The 18,506-nt window shown below is 50.2% G+C and overlaps 1 protein-coding gene across 3 annotated transcripts in view; it reads right to left on the bottom strand.

Annotated features, from left to right (window-relative positions):
• mdn1 (midasin AAA ATPase 1) overlaps positions 1 to 18,506 on the bottom strand; it is a 45,982-nt gene that overhangs the window by 15,306 nt on the left and 12,170 nt on the right. For all 3 annotated transcript variants that reach the window (XM_064339952.1, XM_064339951.1, XM_064339950.1), the window contains exons 28-69: positions 18,320 to 18,454; positions 17,699 to 17,837; positions 17,455 to 17,593; positions 16,963 to 17,093; positions 16,541 to 16,679; positions 16,280 to 16,409; positions 15,615 to 15,875; positions 15,120 to 15,317; positions 14,653 to 14,861; positions 14,392 to 14,514; positions 13,907 to 14,104; positions 13,711 to 13,818; positions 13,378 to 13,566; positions 13,174 to 13,263; positions 12,729 to 12,992; positions 12,232 to 12,496; positions 11,859 to 12,018; positions 11,436 to 11,552; positions 11,118 to 11,326; positions 10,788 to 10,936; positions 10,338 to 10,537; positions 9,963 to 10,186; positions 9,495 to 9,608; positions 9,223 to 9,352; positions 9,018 to 9,124; positions 8,783 to 8,916; positions 8,059 to 8,219; positions 7,561 to 7,681; positions 7,249 to 7,462; positions 6,620 to 6,866; positions 5,996 to 6,119; positions 5,508 to 5,672; positions 4,996 to 5,210; positions 4,194 to 4,590; positions 3,803 to 3,915; positions 2,935 to 3,604; positions 2,228 to 2,389; positions 1,547 to 1,826; positions 1,034 to 1,272; positions 653 to 748; positions 376 to 470; positions 6 to 130 (exon numbers count right to left, since the gene is read on the bottom strand). In XM_064339952.1, the coding sequence (XP_064196022.1) occupies positions 6 to 130; positions 376 to 470; positions 653 to 748; positions 1,034 to 1,272; positions 1,547 to 1,826; positions 2,228 to 2,389; positions 2,935 to 3,604; positions 3,803 to 3,915; positions 4,194 to 4,590; positions 4,996 to 5,210; positions 5,508 to 5,672; positions 5,996 to 6,119; positions 6,620 to 6,866; positions 7,249 to 7,462; positions 7,561 to 7,681; positions 8,059 to 8,219; positions 8,783 to 8,916; positions 9,018 to 9,124; positions 9,223 to 9,352; positions 9,495 to 9,608; positions 9,963 to 10,186; positions 10,338 to 10,537; positions 10,788 to 10,936; positions 11,118 to 11,326; positions 11,436 to 11,552; positions 11,859 to 12,018; positions 12,232 to 12,496; positions 12,729 to 12,992; positions 13,174 to 13,263; positions 13,378 to 13,566; positions 13,711 to 13,818; positions 13,907 to 14,104; positions 14,392 to 14,514; positions 14,653 to 14,861; positions 15,120 to 15,317; positions 15,615 to 15,875; positions 16,280 to 16,409; positions 16,541 to 16,679; positions 16,963 to 17,093; positions 17,455 to 17,593; positions 17,699 to 17,837; positions 18,320 to 18,454 (7,686 nt within the window). The remainder of the gene's footprint in view (positions 1 to 5; positions 131 to 375; positions 471 to 652; positions 749 to 1,033; positions 1,273 to 1,546; positions 1,827 to 2,227; positions 2,390 to 2,934; positions 3,605 to 3,802; positions 3,916 to 4,193; positions 4,591 to 4,995; positions 5,211 to 5,507; positions 5,673 to 5,995; positions 6,120 to 6,619; positions 6,867 to 7,248; positions 7,463 to 7,560; positions 7,682 to 8,058; positions 8,220 to 8,782; positions 8,917 to 9,017; positions 9,125 to 9,222; positions 9,353 to 9,494; positions 9,609 to 9,962; positions 10,187 to 10,337; positions 10,538 to 10,787; positions 10,937 to 11,117; positions 11,327 to 11,435; positions 11,553 to 11,858; positions 12,019 to 12,231; positions 12,497 to 12,728; positions 12,993 to 13,173; positions 13,264 to 13,377; positions 13,567 to 13,710; positions 13,819 to 13,906; positions 14,105 to 14,391; positions 14,515 to 14,652; positions 14,862 to 15,119; positions 15,318 to 15,614; positions 15,876 to 16,279; positions 16,410 to 16,540; positions 16,680 to 16,962; positions 17,094 to 17,454; positions 17,594 to 17,698; positions 17,838 to 18,319; positions 18,455 to 18,506) is intronic.

Below are 18,506 nucleotides of genomic sequence, written 5' to 3' on the forward strand. Positions count from 1 at the left end.
ATTGCCTGTCATGGTGTCTGGGTTGTGCTCCTGCAGGTGTCTCTCAATCAGCTGGTAGATGGAGAACCAGTGTTTAATAGACTTGTCCGTGTGGTGCTTCAGGACATTGTCCAGACTGCTGGACCAACAGCTGCAAGAGAGAGGGCAAATCAATTAGCAATGTAAACAATTAGTAGGAGTGCTTACCTTAGGAATACCTCAACGAGAGTGTAGTCACTCAGACGCTTTGCCACACACTGTTCAATGAATCCCTTAATACGGCTAGTTGTCATCTGTTTTGGAATGTATGTTCCAGTCATATAGTATTAATGGGAAATAAGAAAATATTGATATTTGGAAAGATTGAGATTTGGTAGAATCAGTCGTGGCTCTTACTTGAGCTCCAGCTTGCGCCACTGGATGATGAGCTGGGTGACGGGTTCGAGCTCCTTCCTCAGAGACACGGAGCGGCTGGCGTTGCTTTCCCAGTCCTGCGGCAGCGGAACAACAGTGTCAGAGGTATACTTCACACGGCGAGGTCGGGGGCGGGGGGCGTGTGGGGTGATGGGATAGGTGGTGAACGTGCCAGAGAAGGAGCCGTTTAGGGGAGGAGTGACGTTGAGAGGGCTCTGCATGTGTGAGAAATGTGGGCGGGGGGGGGCATGGGCCTCACCTGTGCTTTGCTCAAAAGGATCTCCAGGCCGTTGAGGAACTTGGCCAGAGGGCTGGAGAGACTGAAGGCCAGGATTCGCTCCATCACCACAGTGAGCTGGAACACACACACGCACAAACACACACACACACACACACAGTGAGGCACATTTGTGAGAGGGCAGGCAGACACACTCCTCAATCTGCAACTACTTAGCACTCCCTGCTGCTTAACTGCTTAACACTGAATGAAGCATGCATAATTTATAACACACCAACCAAAATAATGAACAGCAACCCATTACTCCAGTGTCTATGCGCTCAATAATCCGATCATTCAGTAGTCTGTTTGTCAGCCGGAGGGCCATCCCCTAGGAGTCGTGCGTCATCTCCCCTCTCTTACCTGCGTGAGGGCGGGGTGCTCAGGCCACTCCTCCAGCCTCCGCCTCACGGCCACGCCCAGCTGCTCCAGGACGGGCAGGCACTGCCGGGCCTCGCTCATGTTGGGGTTCTGGTAGAAGTCGTAGGGCCCGTCGCTCTGCAGGCGCGGGGCGTCCGGGGCCCCCCCGCCCCGAACCGTGTTCTGCAGCAGGGTACTGAGGAAGAGCTGGGTGCCCGCCAGCTGCTGGTCCATCTCCGAATCTGAGGGGAAGAGGGGGTAACGCTCACAGAGTCAATGTTTCAGTTAGCATTTTAGGTGGCATTAGCATTTACAACCCCAGATCTGAAAAAGGCAACGAGAGGTTCATTACCCCACTGTAACTTTCCCTTTACAGCTGCCATAATCCACACTAGAGTAATTGAGCCTGGATAAAGGCCCAATTACACTAATAAAGTAAATTTTATAGTCCTTCACATCGCCTCAATTACTCAAATAAAAGAGCTATCATTGTAACAGGGGAAAACTTAAACATACCCAGGAGGTGATAGAAGCGTTTTATCACTGGAGCCGTTATCTGATAGGATGAGACCAGTGCGCTTATGTGATCTTTGCTGCGATTGGCCGGAGTGCTGCCATGGTACCACAGCGACCGGGAGAAGCCCAGACAGAGGTGCTGGTGGACCTGCACCACTGTGTGCATGCAGGCCAGGGACAGTGAGCCGCCCTCCCCAGGCTCCGCCTCCGGCTCCTCCTCCGCGGCCCCCACGGCCGCCGGCCGCTCCAGGCTGGGCTCGGAGGTCACGTCAGCAAAGTCCTGATGACAGAGACGGGGGTCAAAGGTCACTACTGCGACATCCTGACTTTCATTAAGCATGAAGTGAACATTGCTACATTTAGAATAATGGCAAGTTATTAATTACTCTCAATGGAATTATTAAGCTACAGTGTCCTGTATTGCTGTGGAACAGAGGATCATGATATGAGTTAGTCCCATGTGAAAGAAATAGCAGACTAAGTATACTTGATAGAAACTTTAATTACTCTTCAAGTGTTCTTAAGTAAAAAATCGTCTACTTCAGGAATGCTTCAGCATACTATTTTTTTTAGTTTGTCCCAGGGGTTACACTGGAGTATAGAGGAGCTGCCTTGTCGAGGCGTTTCATAGTGTCATACTCTAATGAGAGGGCGTGTGAGGGGGGTGTAGTGTGACAGTACCTTGTCGTATTGGGGGAAGCTGCGTCTGAAGTCCCTCTCCTCCTGCTCCTCCTCGCTCAGGCCCGTCCCGTGCTGTCGGCTGCGGCTCCGGTACAGGCTGGCCTCCTGGCGCTCTCTCTCCTGCGCTCGCCGCTCCTGCTCGTCCCACTCGTTCACCAGCGCCTGAGCGACACCCCCCAGATTAGGCCAATCGGCTCGCACTCCACACCCACAAATCCCATCTATGCTACCACCCCTATTGTCAGCCCTAAACACCATTATATCAATATCCACCAACAGTCAAACACCAGTGTTCAGCTCTCCCTCAAGATTGCTCCTCAGAACTCACACAGACATTTTGTCTTAATCAAGAACCACAAAACCACATGAGAACCCATGCCCATATATCCAAAGCACTGAAACTGGCAGTTCATAAAGAAAATGACATGTCCGTCTGTCAGGCAGATGGGTTCATTTTCCGGAAACCTCCTGAGCAGCTGTCACAGAAAACCCTCTTTGGGCCTAAAAAGCCTATTTTATTCGAAGAATTCAAATATATCAAGTAGCGTATGTGCATACACCTGAGCACTTGGCATACAAAGGCGTCCATCACCGTGGACACCGTGTCTATGCCAACTGTATGCCAAAATGGGTAGCATTTAAAATTAAGTGTATTAAATGAATGGGGAACAGAAACACAGTAAACGAAGCATGAAGGAGCCGCCCACCTGACAGATGTGCCTGAAGAGCTGGAGGGCGTCCTGTCCCAGCTGCCCCGTGGATAGGGCGTGGCACTTCACGTAGAGGAGGGCGAGGAGGAGCATCTTGGAGGGCTCGGGGACCGCCCCGTCGGGCTCCCCCTGAGGGAGCTGCTTCCTGAGGCCCCGCAGGACGTCCAGGCAGGGCCGGGAGCAGAGGTGGTCCGCGCGGGCCAGGTAGGAGGGCAGGCCGGGCGCGTGGGTGGGGAAGGCCAGCAGGCAGGAGACCAGCCTGGGGAACCCGGCCAGGGAGGCCAGGGAGGCGGACAGCTGGGACGCCACCAGCCTCATGCCGTGGCGCAGCTGGAGGATGGCCGTCCGCAGGGGCCCCACCACGTCCGGGTACAGCGGGTACTCCTCCGCCAGCCGCTGCGCAAAGCGGTGCTGCGAGGCCTGCCACACGGCCTCCTCCTTCAGCAGGCCCTGGATCCCCGACCTGGATTTGGCTCCGGGCCCGGGGAGGGCCTTCAGCAGGTGGGAGAGCAGGCCCTTGACGGCGGCCGGCTGCCCTATGCTGCCCAGGTAGTGCTGCAGGTCCTGGTAGAGCCGCTCGTACTGCGGGTCGCTGGGCCGGCACGCCTGCTTCCGGGACAGCTCGGCGATCTGCTCCTTCACCTGCTGCATGCGGATCCACAGGTACCTGTAACCAAGACGACGGGAGAGAGGCGGGTCTATAGATGTGCACCTGGCAACGTTCAATTCACAGTCGCTAAGTTTAGAAAGGTAGGGCTGTTTTGTACTAAGCAATAACATTGATAATATAAACAGTTTATGCTGTACAGTTTCAGCATGAACAGTTTAAGCACCAATAGTAATTCAGCTTTCCGAGGGCGCACACCTGATGCGAGGATGCTGGAAGCCATCAGTGGTGCTGCTTTCTTCCAGCTCCGCCCCTGTCAGCAGCTGAGAAGACAGACTCCGCCCCTTCCACTCCTCCTGCAGCAGGGCCAGCTGAACACACAAAAAAAAAGTCACAACCACATAATTCCTTCTATGAGCACTAGGTGGCAACTGCGTGCAGGTTTAATGTTATAGAGAGAACATGGATAGGACAACCTAAGTGACTATGATACTGAAAGATACAGATTTTACTCACTGGAACATAATGTTGTTATTGGAATTATATTTAATTTAACAACAGTATAAAAACCCGCAGTAAATTCAGAGGTGCATGAAAAGATGCAAAGAATGAGTAGTCATGTGACACTTGCAGCGGGAATATGCCCCACCTCCTCCTGGGCGTAGGTCAGTTTGTAGGCTCGCTTCACCGCCGGGTCGAAGATGGTCTGCGGGCTCCACACCTGGATCTGCAGCAGGCCCATGTTGACCCAGAACACACCGGAGCGGGCCAGCTGCACCTCCTCGCGGTCACGGTTCTGCACGTACTGCTGCAGGCAGGTGGTCGCCATGGGGACGAAGCCTTCGGGGAGCAGGTGGGCGGGCAGCCCGTCGCCGAGCGCCACCTGGACCTCCCGGGCGGCGGCCACTGGGGCGTCGCCCCCCCCGTTGCCGGTCAGGGCCTCGCAGCTCTCGCCGTAGCTCTCCTGCTGGCCCGGGGGGAGCAGCTCGGACAGCGCCTGCAGCTGCCTGCGCAGCACCACGCCCTGCAGACGCAGGTCTGTGCTCCTGCAACGAAGCGACACACAGGCTACTGCGCAGGTCCACTGGGGACTATTCTCTAAAGGACCTACTATGGACATATCACAGCCACCTCATTTAGACTCATTTTGGCCTATTGCTAATTGTTTTCACGTACAATTTTTGTTTCTATTATTCTAGTATTCACGTTTTGAGTACTGTAGTGAGTTAAAAAAAGTGATACTTTTCCATATTTGTCAGTAGCATTGAATCTATATAATGCATTGAAAGTATTCACAAAATAACCCTTCCTTTATCAGGATAATTTCAAAGCAAGACACACCTGTGGCGTGTGTAGGTGTGTGTTTGTGCGTGTATGTGTGTGCATGTATGTGTATTAGTGAGAATATCCCTTTTAAGCAGGAAACATCAGAGTATTTTCAGGAAGCGTACCTAAAGTCAGCCAGGGCAGGCATGGCCATGTTGTCCCACAGAATGGCGCTGAGGTCCTGTAGCTGTTTGGTCCTCTCCCTCCACTCCCCCAGAGTGACACGCGAGGAGGAGAGCAGAGCCTCCCCAGCGGGGTCCCAGCGCCCCCCCACCTCATTACTGCTCAGCACCTCCATCACACACCTGGACCACACCGCCCGATTCACCATACCGGGCCCCTGCAAAAAACACACACACAAAGACATGCTCTCTTCATACTCACAGACAATCTCGAACACATTGCTTTACACAAACACATGCAAAAAATCTGATCCTGATCCTTCCACAGACAACTTAAAAAGAATGCGCACACACACACACACACACGCATGCACACACACACAAACATACACCAGCTAATCAGCAAACACCAAAAAAAATACAGTTGTTTTACCTCAAATTCACAACGTCGATACTCATTGGCATTTTATCTCCTTGACATTTAAATAGCCTATGCTGGTCTCATGTTCACATACCGTGTCTGCAGGGCCAAGCACCGACCGCTGGGTCTTCGGCGCTTCAGGGCACAGGGGGTTCCACTTCAGCCAGCGCTCGGGGTCAGAGGTCACACTGGCACTCCAGAATGCTGCCAGGGCTTCGGACAGCAGGTCACACCAGACAAACTGCAGCTCCTCCGCTGGCTGGGAGGTCAATTAAATTACAGACATTAGAAGCACAGCGACTATAAGCATTAACAACATACATATAATATTCAATATGCTTGTAGTGCCAGGATATGGCGAACCAGCGGGCATTGGACCAAATGATTGTACTCTCAGGTGAACTGCTTCTCCTGTATCCTTGAGTGAGGGTTTTTCTAATGAAGATTAGACAATTGCAAACCCAAATATTTAAAAAATGGCTGCTAAGAAAGCGATTGTGTAGCGAACAAACGTGCAGATGTGCAAGTGACAAAAACAATGAACAGTTAAACAGCATAAGAATGTGAAGGATAGCCACTGACCCTCTCGCTGCTCAGGAGGTACCAGAGGGCCTGGAGCTGTCGGACGTTCATGGGGGTGGAGTGCAGACAGAAGCGGTGGTGCTGTGACAGAGACCTCCGCAGGCTCCCTTCGGGGTGTCTCTCCCTGGGGAGAGAGAGAAGGGACACATGAGAGTCCAGCCAGAGAACACAGCACGCTAACAACAGACTGAAACTGTGAAAAGTGAATCGTTTTTAATCACAAAAGAATGTGTAATGCAACAGACAGAACTAAATAATGCTGTTCCTACCCAACAAAAGATTGTGGAATAAATGTCACAGCAAGCTCTGGACGTACTGCCCATAATTAAGTGTGATTACAGTTAGCTATACTTCTTAGGGTTTTTAAAATTTTTGTTTAACTGGACATAACATTTAGTATCATGCTCAACTAGACGTTAGCTTTTTAGTTAGAACATGAGTTTTCAACACTGGTGCTGGAAAGCTGCAGTCTCCGCTGGCTTTTGTAATCACCATAAAATTATCAGTAGTTTGAGACCCAAGAAACCTGGTGAGGGGAGCTAAGGGTGCAATCCACCGCTTTGATTGATTGATTAAGTGACAACGGAAGCCAGCGGACCGTGCGGCTGGGCGTGGCCTTCGTACCCGTGCGGGGCTGAGAGCTGCAGTGTGTCGGCGGTGAGCCTCAGATGGTTCAGCAGAGCCAGCTCCTCCAGCAGGGGCCACAGCTGCGCCCGGCGGCCCAGTTTCAGCAGGGCGTCCCGGCCAGGCACGGGCCTGTCCCCGGGGTCCCCCCCGCAGAACGAGACCTCAGAGTCAGGCTCCAGCAGGCCGCAGGAGACCATGTGACCCTGCTGCTCCTCCACACAGGAAACAAGCCTTTCCAAAACACCTAGGACCACCACAGAGTTCCGTTAGACACCGCAACACACCCACAACAAAGAGTCATTAGGTAAAAAGCTAATCACAACACAACCACAGTTGAGTTTCATGAGGTTAAGAACTATCCCAAGAGAACAGTGTAGTCTTATGGCAGGTTTATTAATCACCTACAGGGATAAGCCAAATGAACAGTATCTATTCTAAAGTCCTTGGTTCTCTTCTGAATGACTGAATGCACTAAAGAAACTAAAGAACATCTTTTGAACTTTCATTTCACTTTGCATTACTTGACACTGCAACGCTGCTTAGCAAGCGTTAAGGTGAACTCTGCTTTTTAATTCTTTATAGCTTACTGATCATGGCTTGGATTTAAAGACCACATATTCACATACCCGTATTCATTGGCTCCAGCTGGTGGTTGGCTTGCAGGACAAGGCCCCAGGCTCCCAGCAGACTTTCCTTGGTCTCCATCCCCAGAGCAGCACCCTGAATCCGGAGGACCTCTTGCCTCCACAGGGACAAGGTGCAGTCCAGCCGGAGGTTGGTCACGTCTAGCGCCCCGCTCAGGACCCTCAGCCGGGAAGCACATTCGGCCACAGACTGCAGCTGGTGGGGCAGGAGAGACAGACGTTCACGAGGGTCAGCCGCACTTCTGAGATAACGCAGCATATGGTCGGTCCACTAGCAGAAGACCGTCTCATTACCTTAAATGGAAGCGGCTTTCCCAGAGCCTTCTGCACAGCCTTCAGATCAGACGCTACGAAGGAAGAGCTGGACAGGGCGCTCTGGATACCAGTGGAGACGGCCTGGAGCTCCTGCTGACCACTGCCATGGAAACACAGGATTAGAACTCCTCACAGTCAGACCCAGTCACTCAATGCATATGCACAAAGTAGAACACAGAAAGGATATTAACACAAGAGGGCTATAAGGCTTTTATCCACCCTCAGTGCCTAAAAGAATGCATAGAACTTGCAGCTTTGCTAGTGACTGATGCACGATCAAAGACTTTTGAGACAAAATCTCATTATTATATACCCCTGAGCTAATATATTCATATTTGGATATCGCTACATACCCCTATATCCCTCAAGGCTAATGCTAATTGGAAACGAGTGAAAACCTGCGTTTGTTCTCAATAAGCACTTCAAGCACACAAAGACGTCAGAAGCAGGAATAGCCCTCGGGCGCGGGTGACGTACTCGTAGTTCCCGTCTCCTAGCAGCAGCTGGGGCAGTCTGTATATGAGGTGCTTCTGCACCCAATGCCAGTGCAGGGAGAGGACCGACACCCCCCGGGTGTCCGGGGCCTGCGAGTTACAGACGTCCCAGAAACGGTCCCGCCACCGCAGAAGCTGCAGGATCTGGGGAGGGCAGGAAAGGGTCATCGAAGCGCACGGTGCATTCATGTCAAATTCAATTCAGTTCAGACCTAATGGTTAAGTGGCTGCATAATCAATGGATGCACTTGCTCTTTAGGTGCTGGATCACAGCTGAGAGTAAAAACTGACTGTTAGAACTAATTTGTTGGAAATAAATTTTACAGTATTATGCTGTGTTTAGTGTTACTGCTTCAGATGATTTAGTGTGATCTTTTAAAATTACAAAGTGTATTGTCTTAGGCACAGTTTGAAATGAAATGTAATGTAACCCTTTTGCTAACTTGGACAAGATGTCAATCATAAATCACTGGGACAACCCAGTTAAATACATATTTAATAAATAACAATCTTCCCTGAATATTCAGAACTTCAGAAGCAGCTTGGCGATGAAGATTACGAGGATGTTATTGGAAATCCATGCCTGGACCTTCAAGTGGGAATCAATGCCTGGACCAGCCCCAGTACATACAGGTGTGTACATTCAAAACCGCGTGGGAACTGGCACAGTGATACGAAACATAGCAAAAGAAAGGAAAGCGTCTGACCTCGAACATGAGGTGGTCTGAGATGTAGGGCTGGCCCGTCTGTACAGCCTGCAGCACGAAGGAGTCCCACATGTCGAAGAACGAGCGCAGGTGGACCAGCACCGGGTGCGGCAGGTGACCCATGTCCATAGTCCCTGTGGCCACAAAAACACACATGATTATAATTACAACTTGTTCACCTTTTTAGCGGCTCAGTAAAATAGTGCGCCCCTAGTGGCAGGTTGTGGTTGAGCACCTTTAGAGAAGGCAGTGGCCAGCCTCAGGGCACTATTATGCGCCGCCATCTTCACAGCCGCGCAGCCCACGGTGGTCTGCTCTTCTCTGTCCATCAGTAGCGATATTCTGCCATAGGGAGAGTGCGCGTTAAAGCAAATTCAAGTAACTTCAAGCAATTTCCATTGGAAACCTTCCGCAGTCCTCAGAACTGCGCAGACACCCACCTGTTTGCGACGGCATTCAGAGCCTCCATGAACTCCATGTACCTCTCCTCGTCCTCAAAGCTGCAGGTGTTGGCCAGGATATCCAGGTACTGTTTGTTCCACCGCATGTCCACCAGAATCCTATAGTCATCTGCCAACGGAACACAGAAGTGAACACCGATGATGGTTTTAGCGACAAGACAACCCCTTCAGGAAGGTCCAGCCTACGGTCGAGGCTTATGAATTGACATACAGGCCGTGGTGCCGAGGAACGACAAAATGGGCGTGGTTACCTGTGCTGTGCGGCTGCAGCAGCTCTGTCAGGTTCTTCCCCTTCACACTGAGCTTGCTGCTGAACACAGCCTTCAGGGCCCTGGTGCCAGCCTCAAGGTGCACCAGCACCGCGTCTGTGAGAAAGAGAGCTAACCTAAGCCTCAACCTCAACCTCAGCACACATGTAAATGCGCATTCATCTGTTCATTCAACGGCACCTCTGGCCATTCACATACAGATGGATACAATTATCAGTGAGAGCACGTAGATGAAACTGGGGCTCAAAATTATTTTTACACCTTAAGAAGTGAAGTAAAGTAAATAAGTATTGGAGATGCACCTCTGGTCAGCAATATGCAACAACAATCCCAAAATGGGTTCTGTATAAACACTAAATGGAACAGACCACTTTCAAAGGATTTTATATATATATGCAAATAATCAAGCAAAATACTGGTTAAAGAAGAGAAGAAGAAAGGGAAGGTGACCTGGTGCATGTTTGTAGCTCTTGGCCAGGTGAGACAGCCAGCTGGTTCTGAGGACCCAGTCGCTGTAGGAGGCCCTCTCAGTCAGTAGCCTCACGGCCGTGGGGAGCAGGCGGAGAGCGTCGCTGGCTCCTTCCTTAGTGCTGCCCCCGGAAAACAGGTGACCTTCAAGCGACGCTCCGCCCTGCAGCGCCCTCTGGAGGTCACCCAGGGTCAGCGGTCGGCTCCTGAACACAAACCACGAAACACGTTAGCCATTCGCCATCATCAAAAATGTACCAGTGAGTGCTTTCTGATGGTGAACCTGTTCCACCACCCTTCCCTGAGCCTTTCTAGCGTTAGTGTAGCAGTTAGCTTGGCCCTTGACCTCCCACTCACCTCTTGCCCTCCAGGCTGAGGGTGTTGAGGCAGTAGGAGAGGATCTGGCTGTCCCGCAGGACCATGGAGAAGCAGGAGTCTTCGGTGGAGACCAGGGCGGACGGGACCCTTTCGGGCCACACCCCCGCGCACAGCAACTCGCTCCCCCAGTCCGCAGAGTCCAGCGTGGAGAGGTGCCTCTCGAGGATCTGGCGAGCTTCCTGCAAACACAGAATAGAATGGAAGCGTGGCTTTCATATCCCCATGGACACATGATAAACACAACCCTGAATTCCAATCTCAATCAATACATGAAGAAACATCAGCAAAAGTTGATTACAGATACACATATAAGTAGTGCTATAGTTATATGGAATGGCCCCAGTGTTGAAAGAAGCATTGACACTGATGTTTTAAAGACTAAAGGTACACAGTGGGGATAAGGGTGCTGGAGATCCCTTTTGCAGGTACCTTCTGGCTGGCAGCAGTGCGCTGGCTGAGACAGTACACCTCGCTGCAGGCTTGCTGCAGGGCGCTGGGCAGGTCCACCCCCCTCTCCAGCTGGCCTGACAGCAGAGCAGCAACGTGAAGAAGCGATGATACTGAGGACACTGGAGAATCTGTAGAGAAACAAGGCCATTTAGGACACACTAGCCACCAAAATGCACAAGACTGTTTCTTAATTTCCATTTTCCCTCCTTGGTTTGTCTTCATAACTAGTTTTAGCCTGTTAGCTCTGTTGAATATGAAAACAGCCAGTATTTGTAGCCAGTTAGATCCACCCTTGTTAGAGGTCCTTACCCCAGATGCTGGCTTTGATGTCAGAGTGAATGGCAGACAGCAGGTCGCACACGCAGTCTCCCGTCACCCCCGCTGTGTGGAGCAGGGTCTTCAGGTCCAGGGCGTCCCAACACGTCCCCTCGTGCTCCCCCGGGACGTAAATCTCCACCCCCCGGTTCCGCATGGCCCTGGAGATCTCGCCATGGACGGGATCCATGGTGAGGAACAATCTGGAAAACGGGAGCAGAATCTGGATGAAAAGGATGTCCTCGGATTGTTTTGGACTTCCAGCGTTTAGATGTTCCTAACAGGGATGTGGTCAGTGCAGGAAGGGCCCACCTGAAGTTGGGGTGCGGGGTGATGTTGGGGGTCGTGCCGTCGATGACCCCTCGCTCGCCGATGGTAAGCGTCCCTCCGGGCTCCAGCAGGGCGTTCAGGCGGTCCAGCACAGAGGGACTTCAGAGAAAGAGGAAAGGAATGGAACACACTGTAAGCCATCCACACTCACTATGCGCACGACTGTCCCGAAGGACCTGCATGAGTATAATGTTTCTCATGACAACTGAAGAAAAAAAAATGCACATAAGACTAAATGTATTATATATACACCAGTCAGCCAAACGATACAAGCTCTCCTTGATCTCCTGAGCCCTTCTCGGACTATGTGCTGTGATTTTGTTCATCTGGCTGGTTTTGGCTGGTATGGCAAACACAGCTCAGGTTTAACGTTGAAGTGACGTGATGGTCAACGCTGTCCCCCACCTGCAGAAGTTTGCGTTGTCCATGAGGAGCCAGTCTCCGGCCTGCAGGGCCTGCACCAGCATCCCGTCCAGCCACTCAAATCCACCGTGGCTCCACCCATCCTGGAGCTGGGCATGCTTCTCCTTCAGCTGTGTGAAGTCCAGCTGCAACTTGGACATGTCTGCAGGACACAATTCAGATAAGAGCCGATACAACACCAGGAAACTTATTAATCACCACAATATTTAGCTAATATAAAACAAACAATGAATACAAACAAACATGACAAAGTGTTTAGAGTTTAGTCTTTTTCTTATTATTATAAACAACAATTGAAGTTCGATGTTGAGGCTACTTGTACCTAAAAACGCCTTGTGTTTGATGTTCAGTTTACCTGTGAACACCTTAAGTTTGGTGTTGAGTTTCTGAAGCAGGATAAGGATGACCTCCAACTTGTTGACGGCCTCAAAGCTGACCCCTCCTTCCGGTCTCTCCCGCTCCTCCTCCTTCAGCCACTTCTGGAACACGCTCCAGTTTCTCAACAGGAACTCTGTGTCCTGGAGCGCTCCGTCCAGTGACATCAAGCCTCGTCGGGTCACCATAGCAACCATGTAGTCCACGCTCTCAATAACCTGCTTCCATGGCCTCATGATGTCCACCTGGAAAAGGAACAAGGTCCAGAACCATGCTCAATATCATTTTAAAAATACTCCGAACTGTCCAAAAAATTTGAGGGGGAAAAAAAATCAAGCACAATTGACATGGTTGACTCAGAATCAAGGTACAATGATATTTTTAAACAGCGACAAATGGGCAAGAGTTCCACTGTTTTCAAACAGTAAATTCATATCAAAGTTCAAAAGGGCAAGTTCAAAGTCGTCATGTGATTACCTGCTCGAAGCCTCCCAGAAGCTCGGTGGTATCCATGGCGCTGTTCATGGCCATGACCCTGAGGCGGTGCCCGGTTAGCAGGGCCAGGAGGTGCACCAGGCTGGTCTTCCCGCTGGCGGTGGGCCCCACCAGCACCGCCATCCAACTCATCTCCACGCACTTCATCAGGGACTCCAGCGGACGCAGCGCCTGGTGGGTCAACGAGAGCGGGGGGTCCAGGGCCACGGGGGGGCTCCCGCTACGAGGAAGGACCGAGTACCCCACCTGTGGGCAATGGGGGCGGGAAAGAGAGAGAAAAATAAAGTATACAACACTCACTGTATTATTTAGCAAGTTCAATGCTGTTCCATTTACAGTGTGTGATTGTATAGTATGTCCATTTTAATTGCATCTTATTTAGGAACCAATATGAAATGCGAAACCGTAAAATTCTAAGTTGACTGACCTGTAGGTTGAGAGGGGTGATGTGAAACTGCCGAGATCCAGTGTAAGGTTCAAAGTCCTCACCAAACACTTTCCTAAACACAGCCAACACCTGAAGATAAAAAAAAGAAGTTTTACATGATTAACTGACAGGACACAGCACAATAAAGGGAAATAAATTATTATCTCTGTTTTTTTTTAGGTCTTGTGATCGACATGGTGGTACCTGGGCCTTGTCCGCCTCAGTCCTCATTCGGTCAGCATACACCAAGCCGACATGCTGACCCGGGTTGTAGAACCCTGGGGATTGGTCGACCTGCATCAGCTGACACCAGCGGAACATGTCGCGCAGGTTGAACTCCCAGGGGCCTCCTTTCTGGCCCCACCTTCTTTCCATGATCACTTCCTCAACAAGCTGATAAATGGCAGGTAAACAGACTCAGTTAGCTGAGGGGAGTAGGAAGTCCTCTGCTTATTGTGTCTCGAGAGCTCCACCCTCTCTAGGGAGATCATTAGCAAGGGTCAAGTAAATAACAAACTAAGAGCAAGCTCTACCTACCTGGTTGTTGAACTGCACCATCTTACAGATGATATGGTCATCTATGGCAGGGAAAATGGAGTCTGCAATAAATTCCATATCTTCGCATGTGAGCTGGTCCACATACACCTGAGGAACACAAAACCAAGACTCCTGAGTAAAGATGAAGCTACAGCTGTACTCTGAATAACACTGAAAAGCCATTGTCCTCCCCCACCTGAGTGAACCTGTTGAGGAAGGACTTGGGAAGGCCCTTGCGACCCCCGCCCTGGGTGAAGGGGTTCTGGCACCCAAAGATCTTGGTCTTCTCGTGCTGCACTTGGAAACTCATGCCCAGCTCAGGGATGTAGATCTCCGCTCGATGGTCGAAGCAGGCATTCAACCCCTCCAGCACCGACTGAGAGGCCAGATTCAACTGCAGATGTGAACACATTAAAACCAAAGTTTTAACCCTAACCTCTAAGGGACCGGCAATACGACAAAACCAAAGCAACAAACCCTGTACTGGGAGAGTACATCAAACACAGAGTAGAAGCTGAAATGCATTCAAATTACATCTCTTCTATTATATTAATTCAAGACCATTAATTCAAGAACCTCAGACCCTTCCTCTTAGTCTCCCCATGTGGACGTAGAGGCTAAATTCAACTGTATAACCACAGAAGTACACAAGACAACATGCTAACAAATGACATTAACAACCTCATCCAGGACAATCCAGTGGCCAGCCTTCAGTCCAGCCAAAAGAGGCCCATCACGCCATGAAAACTCTCCCCCCTTCCCCCCTTCCACCGGTAGGTCTGTCCCAAACAGGTCAGTCACATCCTGCCAGGAGAAAAAGGTGTAGTAATATGAATATTGAGATAAGCCATTTTACGTCTGGTTTTCCCTAAATTCAAACACTCTTCTTATGAGCACAGTGTAGCAGGAGGTGGTTCCACAATCTTTTCATAGGAGACGTACCGTCTGCTCAGAGAGATTTATCCTGACCAGGTGGTTGCCAGATGCTTTGGCCAAGGCGGCTACCAGGCTGGTCTTGCCCACGCCGGGCGACCCTTCCAGCAGCACGGGCCGCTGAAGCTTCAGGGCACGGAGGAGCCGCTGGGCATTCACCGCTGTGGTGCCCGCTGCCAGGGCGTAGTCCGGCAGGTTCTGGGCCTCACACTCAAGGCCTGTCGAGAAAAAAAGAGCGCCACCCAATCGCACCTCCAAAACTTATTTCATAAAGTGATAATGAAGTTGCATTGTACTCGTAAATAGCGGACCGTGTTTAGTGCAGTAGAGCAAAGTATAGCTTAAAAATCTGGGGAATACACAGAGAATACATTTTAGACAGCTTAACAGTAAACCTCTGTCACATGAAATTCCATTGCAATGTAAACTGAGGCAGAACTGTCACATCTGAAATTTCGCTGAGGTAGACATCTCACCTGTCAGGATGTAAAAGGGTTCGATGCCAAAGTAGTCCTCCCCCCACTGTGGCTCCCTGGGCATGCTGGTGTCATATATCCTGAAGGCATCCATCATCTCCTCGTCCAGGTGGGTGATTCTGCTCAGTTTCTTCTTGAGGAAACTCAGACATTCCTGACGAGCAAAAATGGAGACTTCTGCTGCAGACGCAGTCGTGCCTGTCACCCCGCGTGGAGAAATCAAGAAGAAGGCACAACCATTACAACGTCATGCCACTGCTGAGGAAATATAATTCATCCGAGAGTTCATCCATCTCCAGTCAATCATTCTCATCCTACAATCAATCAACAAATTTAAGCAGTTGAGCCCACTGAATATTCATCATTATTACATACAGCAAAATGTACTGGTATTTCTATAATAAATAAAAAATGTACAGTGGAGCAGTTGGTTCACTGATTTTGAAATTTAAAAAATAAAGTCTGAATGCTTGATGTGGACGCTTGCTCACTCACCCGAGCCGATTCCATCGACGTACACCAGGCAGGCTGCGTGCACAAAAGCCGTCACAGTGTCCAGCCTGAGGTCCCACTCTTCCTCCTCCTCGTCCTCTTCGTCCTCCATCATCATGAGAGACCCCTCGTCCCGCTCGCACACCAGGTTCATGAAGTGCACCCACGACAGGATGTCCCGCACGCTCAGGATGCACCGATTCCCAAAGTCCTCACTGGTCAGCCAGTCGATGAAGTCCAGCATGAGCTCAGCAATGTCTCTGCCTGTGTCCAGTGGAGGGAAAACAGTGGTTGTGGACTGAACTGATACAGTCCTGACTGAGAGCTGACATGCAACCTCACAGATTACCCAGACACGTGGAAAAAGATGAACACGAAGACAAACGACCTACTCTTGTAAAATTATGGCACGCTAATAAAAATGATACACGGTATCATAGATCTGGAGAACCAAACTGTCAGTACACACCACAATGGTTAGGGGAAGTAAGTTTAGCTAACGCAGCCTTTGTTGAAGGCCACAATCTAGTGCATCTATAAACTGTGAAACACCTATGTACATACACACACATAGAGAGAGAGAGAAATAAAGTGAGAGAGAGAAAGAAAGAAATACAGTGAGAGTAGCTTAGAGCTCTAGCTATAAACTGAAATAAGGAGATAAAGACCTTGGTGGTCCTGGTGGTCAAAGGACAGTCCAGGTCTCAGGTTGTGCTGGATAATCTTCAGCAGGTCACTGCGGCCGTTGTTCTGGGGACACCAGATCTCAGTGAACCTGTTCCTGAGCGCGGGCGACAGCTGGGGACACACAATCACCAGTCAGTTACCCGTTGCGGCCCAGCGGAGCCAAAAGACTTTTTAAGCACAAGAACCACCCTTACTACACAACCAGCACAGAAGTTGCGCCCCACTGTGGGACCGATGCTCACCTCTTTCTTCCCAAAGTCCCCGCCCGGGTTCATGGTGGCCAGGAGACGGAAGCTTGGGCCGGCGGTGATGAGCTCCACGTCGTCGTCTTCCCCGCTGCCTTTCTCCGCCAGCACCAAGGACTTCTCCGTTTCCAGGACGCTATGGTAGAGAGACAGCAAGGTCAAAGGTCAGGAAGCTGAGGAGCCAGTCAGCATCTCCACTAAAGGCACACAAAGCTATGTTCCCTAGAGCAGCATCCTTAGTTCCTTAGTCCATTACATTATACAGTATTACAGGTATTAGTCTTGGACAAAAATACACAGAAGTATCTATAATATTACCTGCAGGTGTTTATGAGTGTAATGGGTGCTATGTGTGAGGGCCTGCTGGTGTGTGTGTGTGTGTATGTTTGTATAAGAGCTGTGAGTGTGTACATGCATACCTGTTGAGCCTCTCTAGCACAGAGTCGTCTGCCAGCGAGATCTCATCCATCAGGAAAATGCCCTCCTCTTTCATTGCCAACACCAGTGGGCCATCGTGCCACTCAAACAGACGCCCATCTTCAAAATCCGCCTGAGTAAAATCGTCACAGAAGTTTCATAAATCCATGCAAACTGCACTGTATAATTTCCTCAGTAAAGCTGGTCACTAAAACAGAGACATTCTCACTCCACTATTTCACTATTTGCTATTGACATTTTAGTGACATAATGGATTTTAATGGGCCTTCTACAAATGTAAACTACAACATTTAACCTGTGTATCTAACTGGATATTTAAATGAATTTGGAGAAAGTCAGATAATGAACATATAAAGTAGATGTTCACTTGAGTTGGTGGTCTTGACAATGCTAACATATAAATGCTTTTATTCCCTGTTTGCCAAAACCCTAGGTGCCTGCTGAGGTCCCCAACTGATGCAGAAGTGAGGTACCTCTTCTGTCCCCCTGTGTCTGACGGGACGCAGCCCCCCAAGGAAGTCCGACGTCTCCATGTGCAGGTGGCAGTTCACGGAGAAGAATTGCTGCCCCGCCAGGGCAGCAAATAACTGGCAGATCGTGGTTTTGCCACACCTGTGCGGATGACAGCGCTGTTAATGTCGATTACACTTTCTCCAGATTTGCACCACGAATGCCCCATGCTGGCAGGGTCAGAGTAGGAATGGGGGAGAACTTTACCCGGTGTCTCCCACCAGCAGGACAGGCTCCCCGAAACGCAGCGCCCGTCCCACCAGCACCGCCAGCCTCCTCATGCTCTGCGTCCACACCACGTGGCGGAACTCCTCGGGCATGTCGTCCATGCTCTCCACGAAAGGACCTGTCAATCAAATTCATGCAAACAAGAGACCTGTCGATCACATAACGCACACGATTCCAGGGTGATGTCATAGATGCTTGTGGCAACAGAGTGACTGCATTGAACTAAGCTCACAGACTACCAATTGATACCATGTTAAATGCTGCCAATCTACAGAAGTACTACATTTGATGGAGAGAAACCAGAACAGTATTGAAGATGCCTATATCATATCGAATTGCAGCATGAGACATCCATCAATCAGCTGGGCAGCACTGCAGATACCTATATCCATCTACTGTACAATCAATACACTTTCATTACGCATTCACATTCTCACAGCACTGATAACAACCAGGCTGAAGTCAAGGACCTCATTTCAATGACTGCCTGCATAAGCTTCTGCTTTTTCTATTTTGGACTTGTCTCTGACTTATTTGACTTTATTTAAAAAACCAGGCCAAGGTTAAAAAAAGCAAGCGGAAGTCTGCGGGCTCACTCACTGAACTGCTTGGCGAGACGTTCCTCGGAGAACAGGGCCTCGGGGTTGACCTTCCTCTTGAAGTGCTTCTCCAGGATGGTCTGAATAGTGGCCGCCTCCTCCTCCTTCCGTACCCGGCCCACCAGCAGCATGTAGCCTGCCAGAGAGGAGCACATGGGGGCCTAAACTGTCAACACACTGGTTATTTG

The sequence above is a fragment of the Anguilla rostrata genome, chromosome 6, assembly GCF_018555375.3.
Source record: "Anguilla rostrata isolate EN2019 chromosome 6, ASM1855537v3, whole genome shotgun sequence".
In the NCBI taxonomy this organism is placed as follows: Eukaryota; Metazoa; Chordata; class Actinopteri; order Anguilliformes; family Anguillidae; genus Anguilla; species Anguilla rostrata.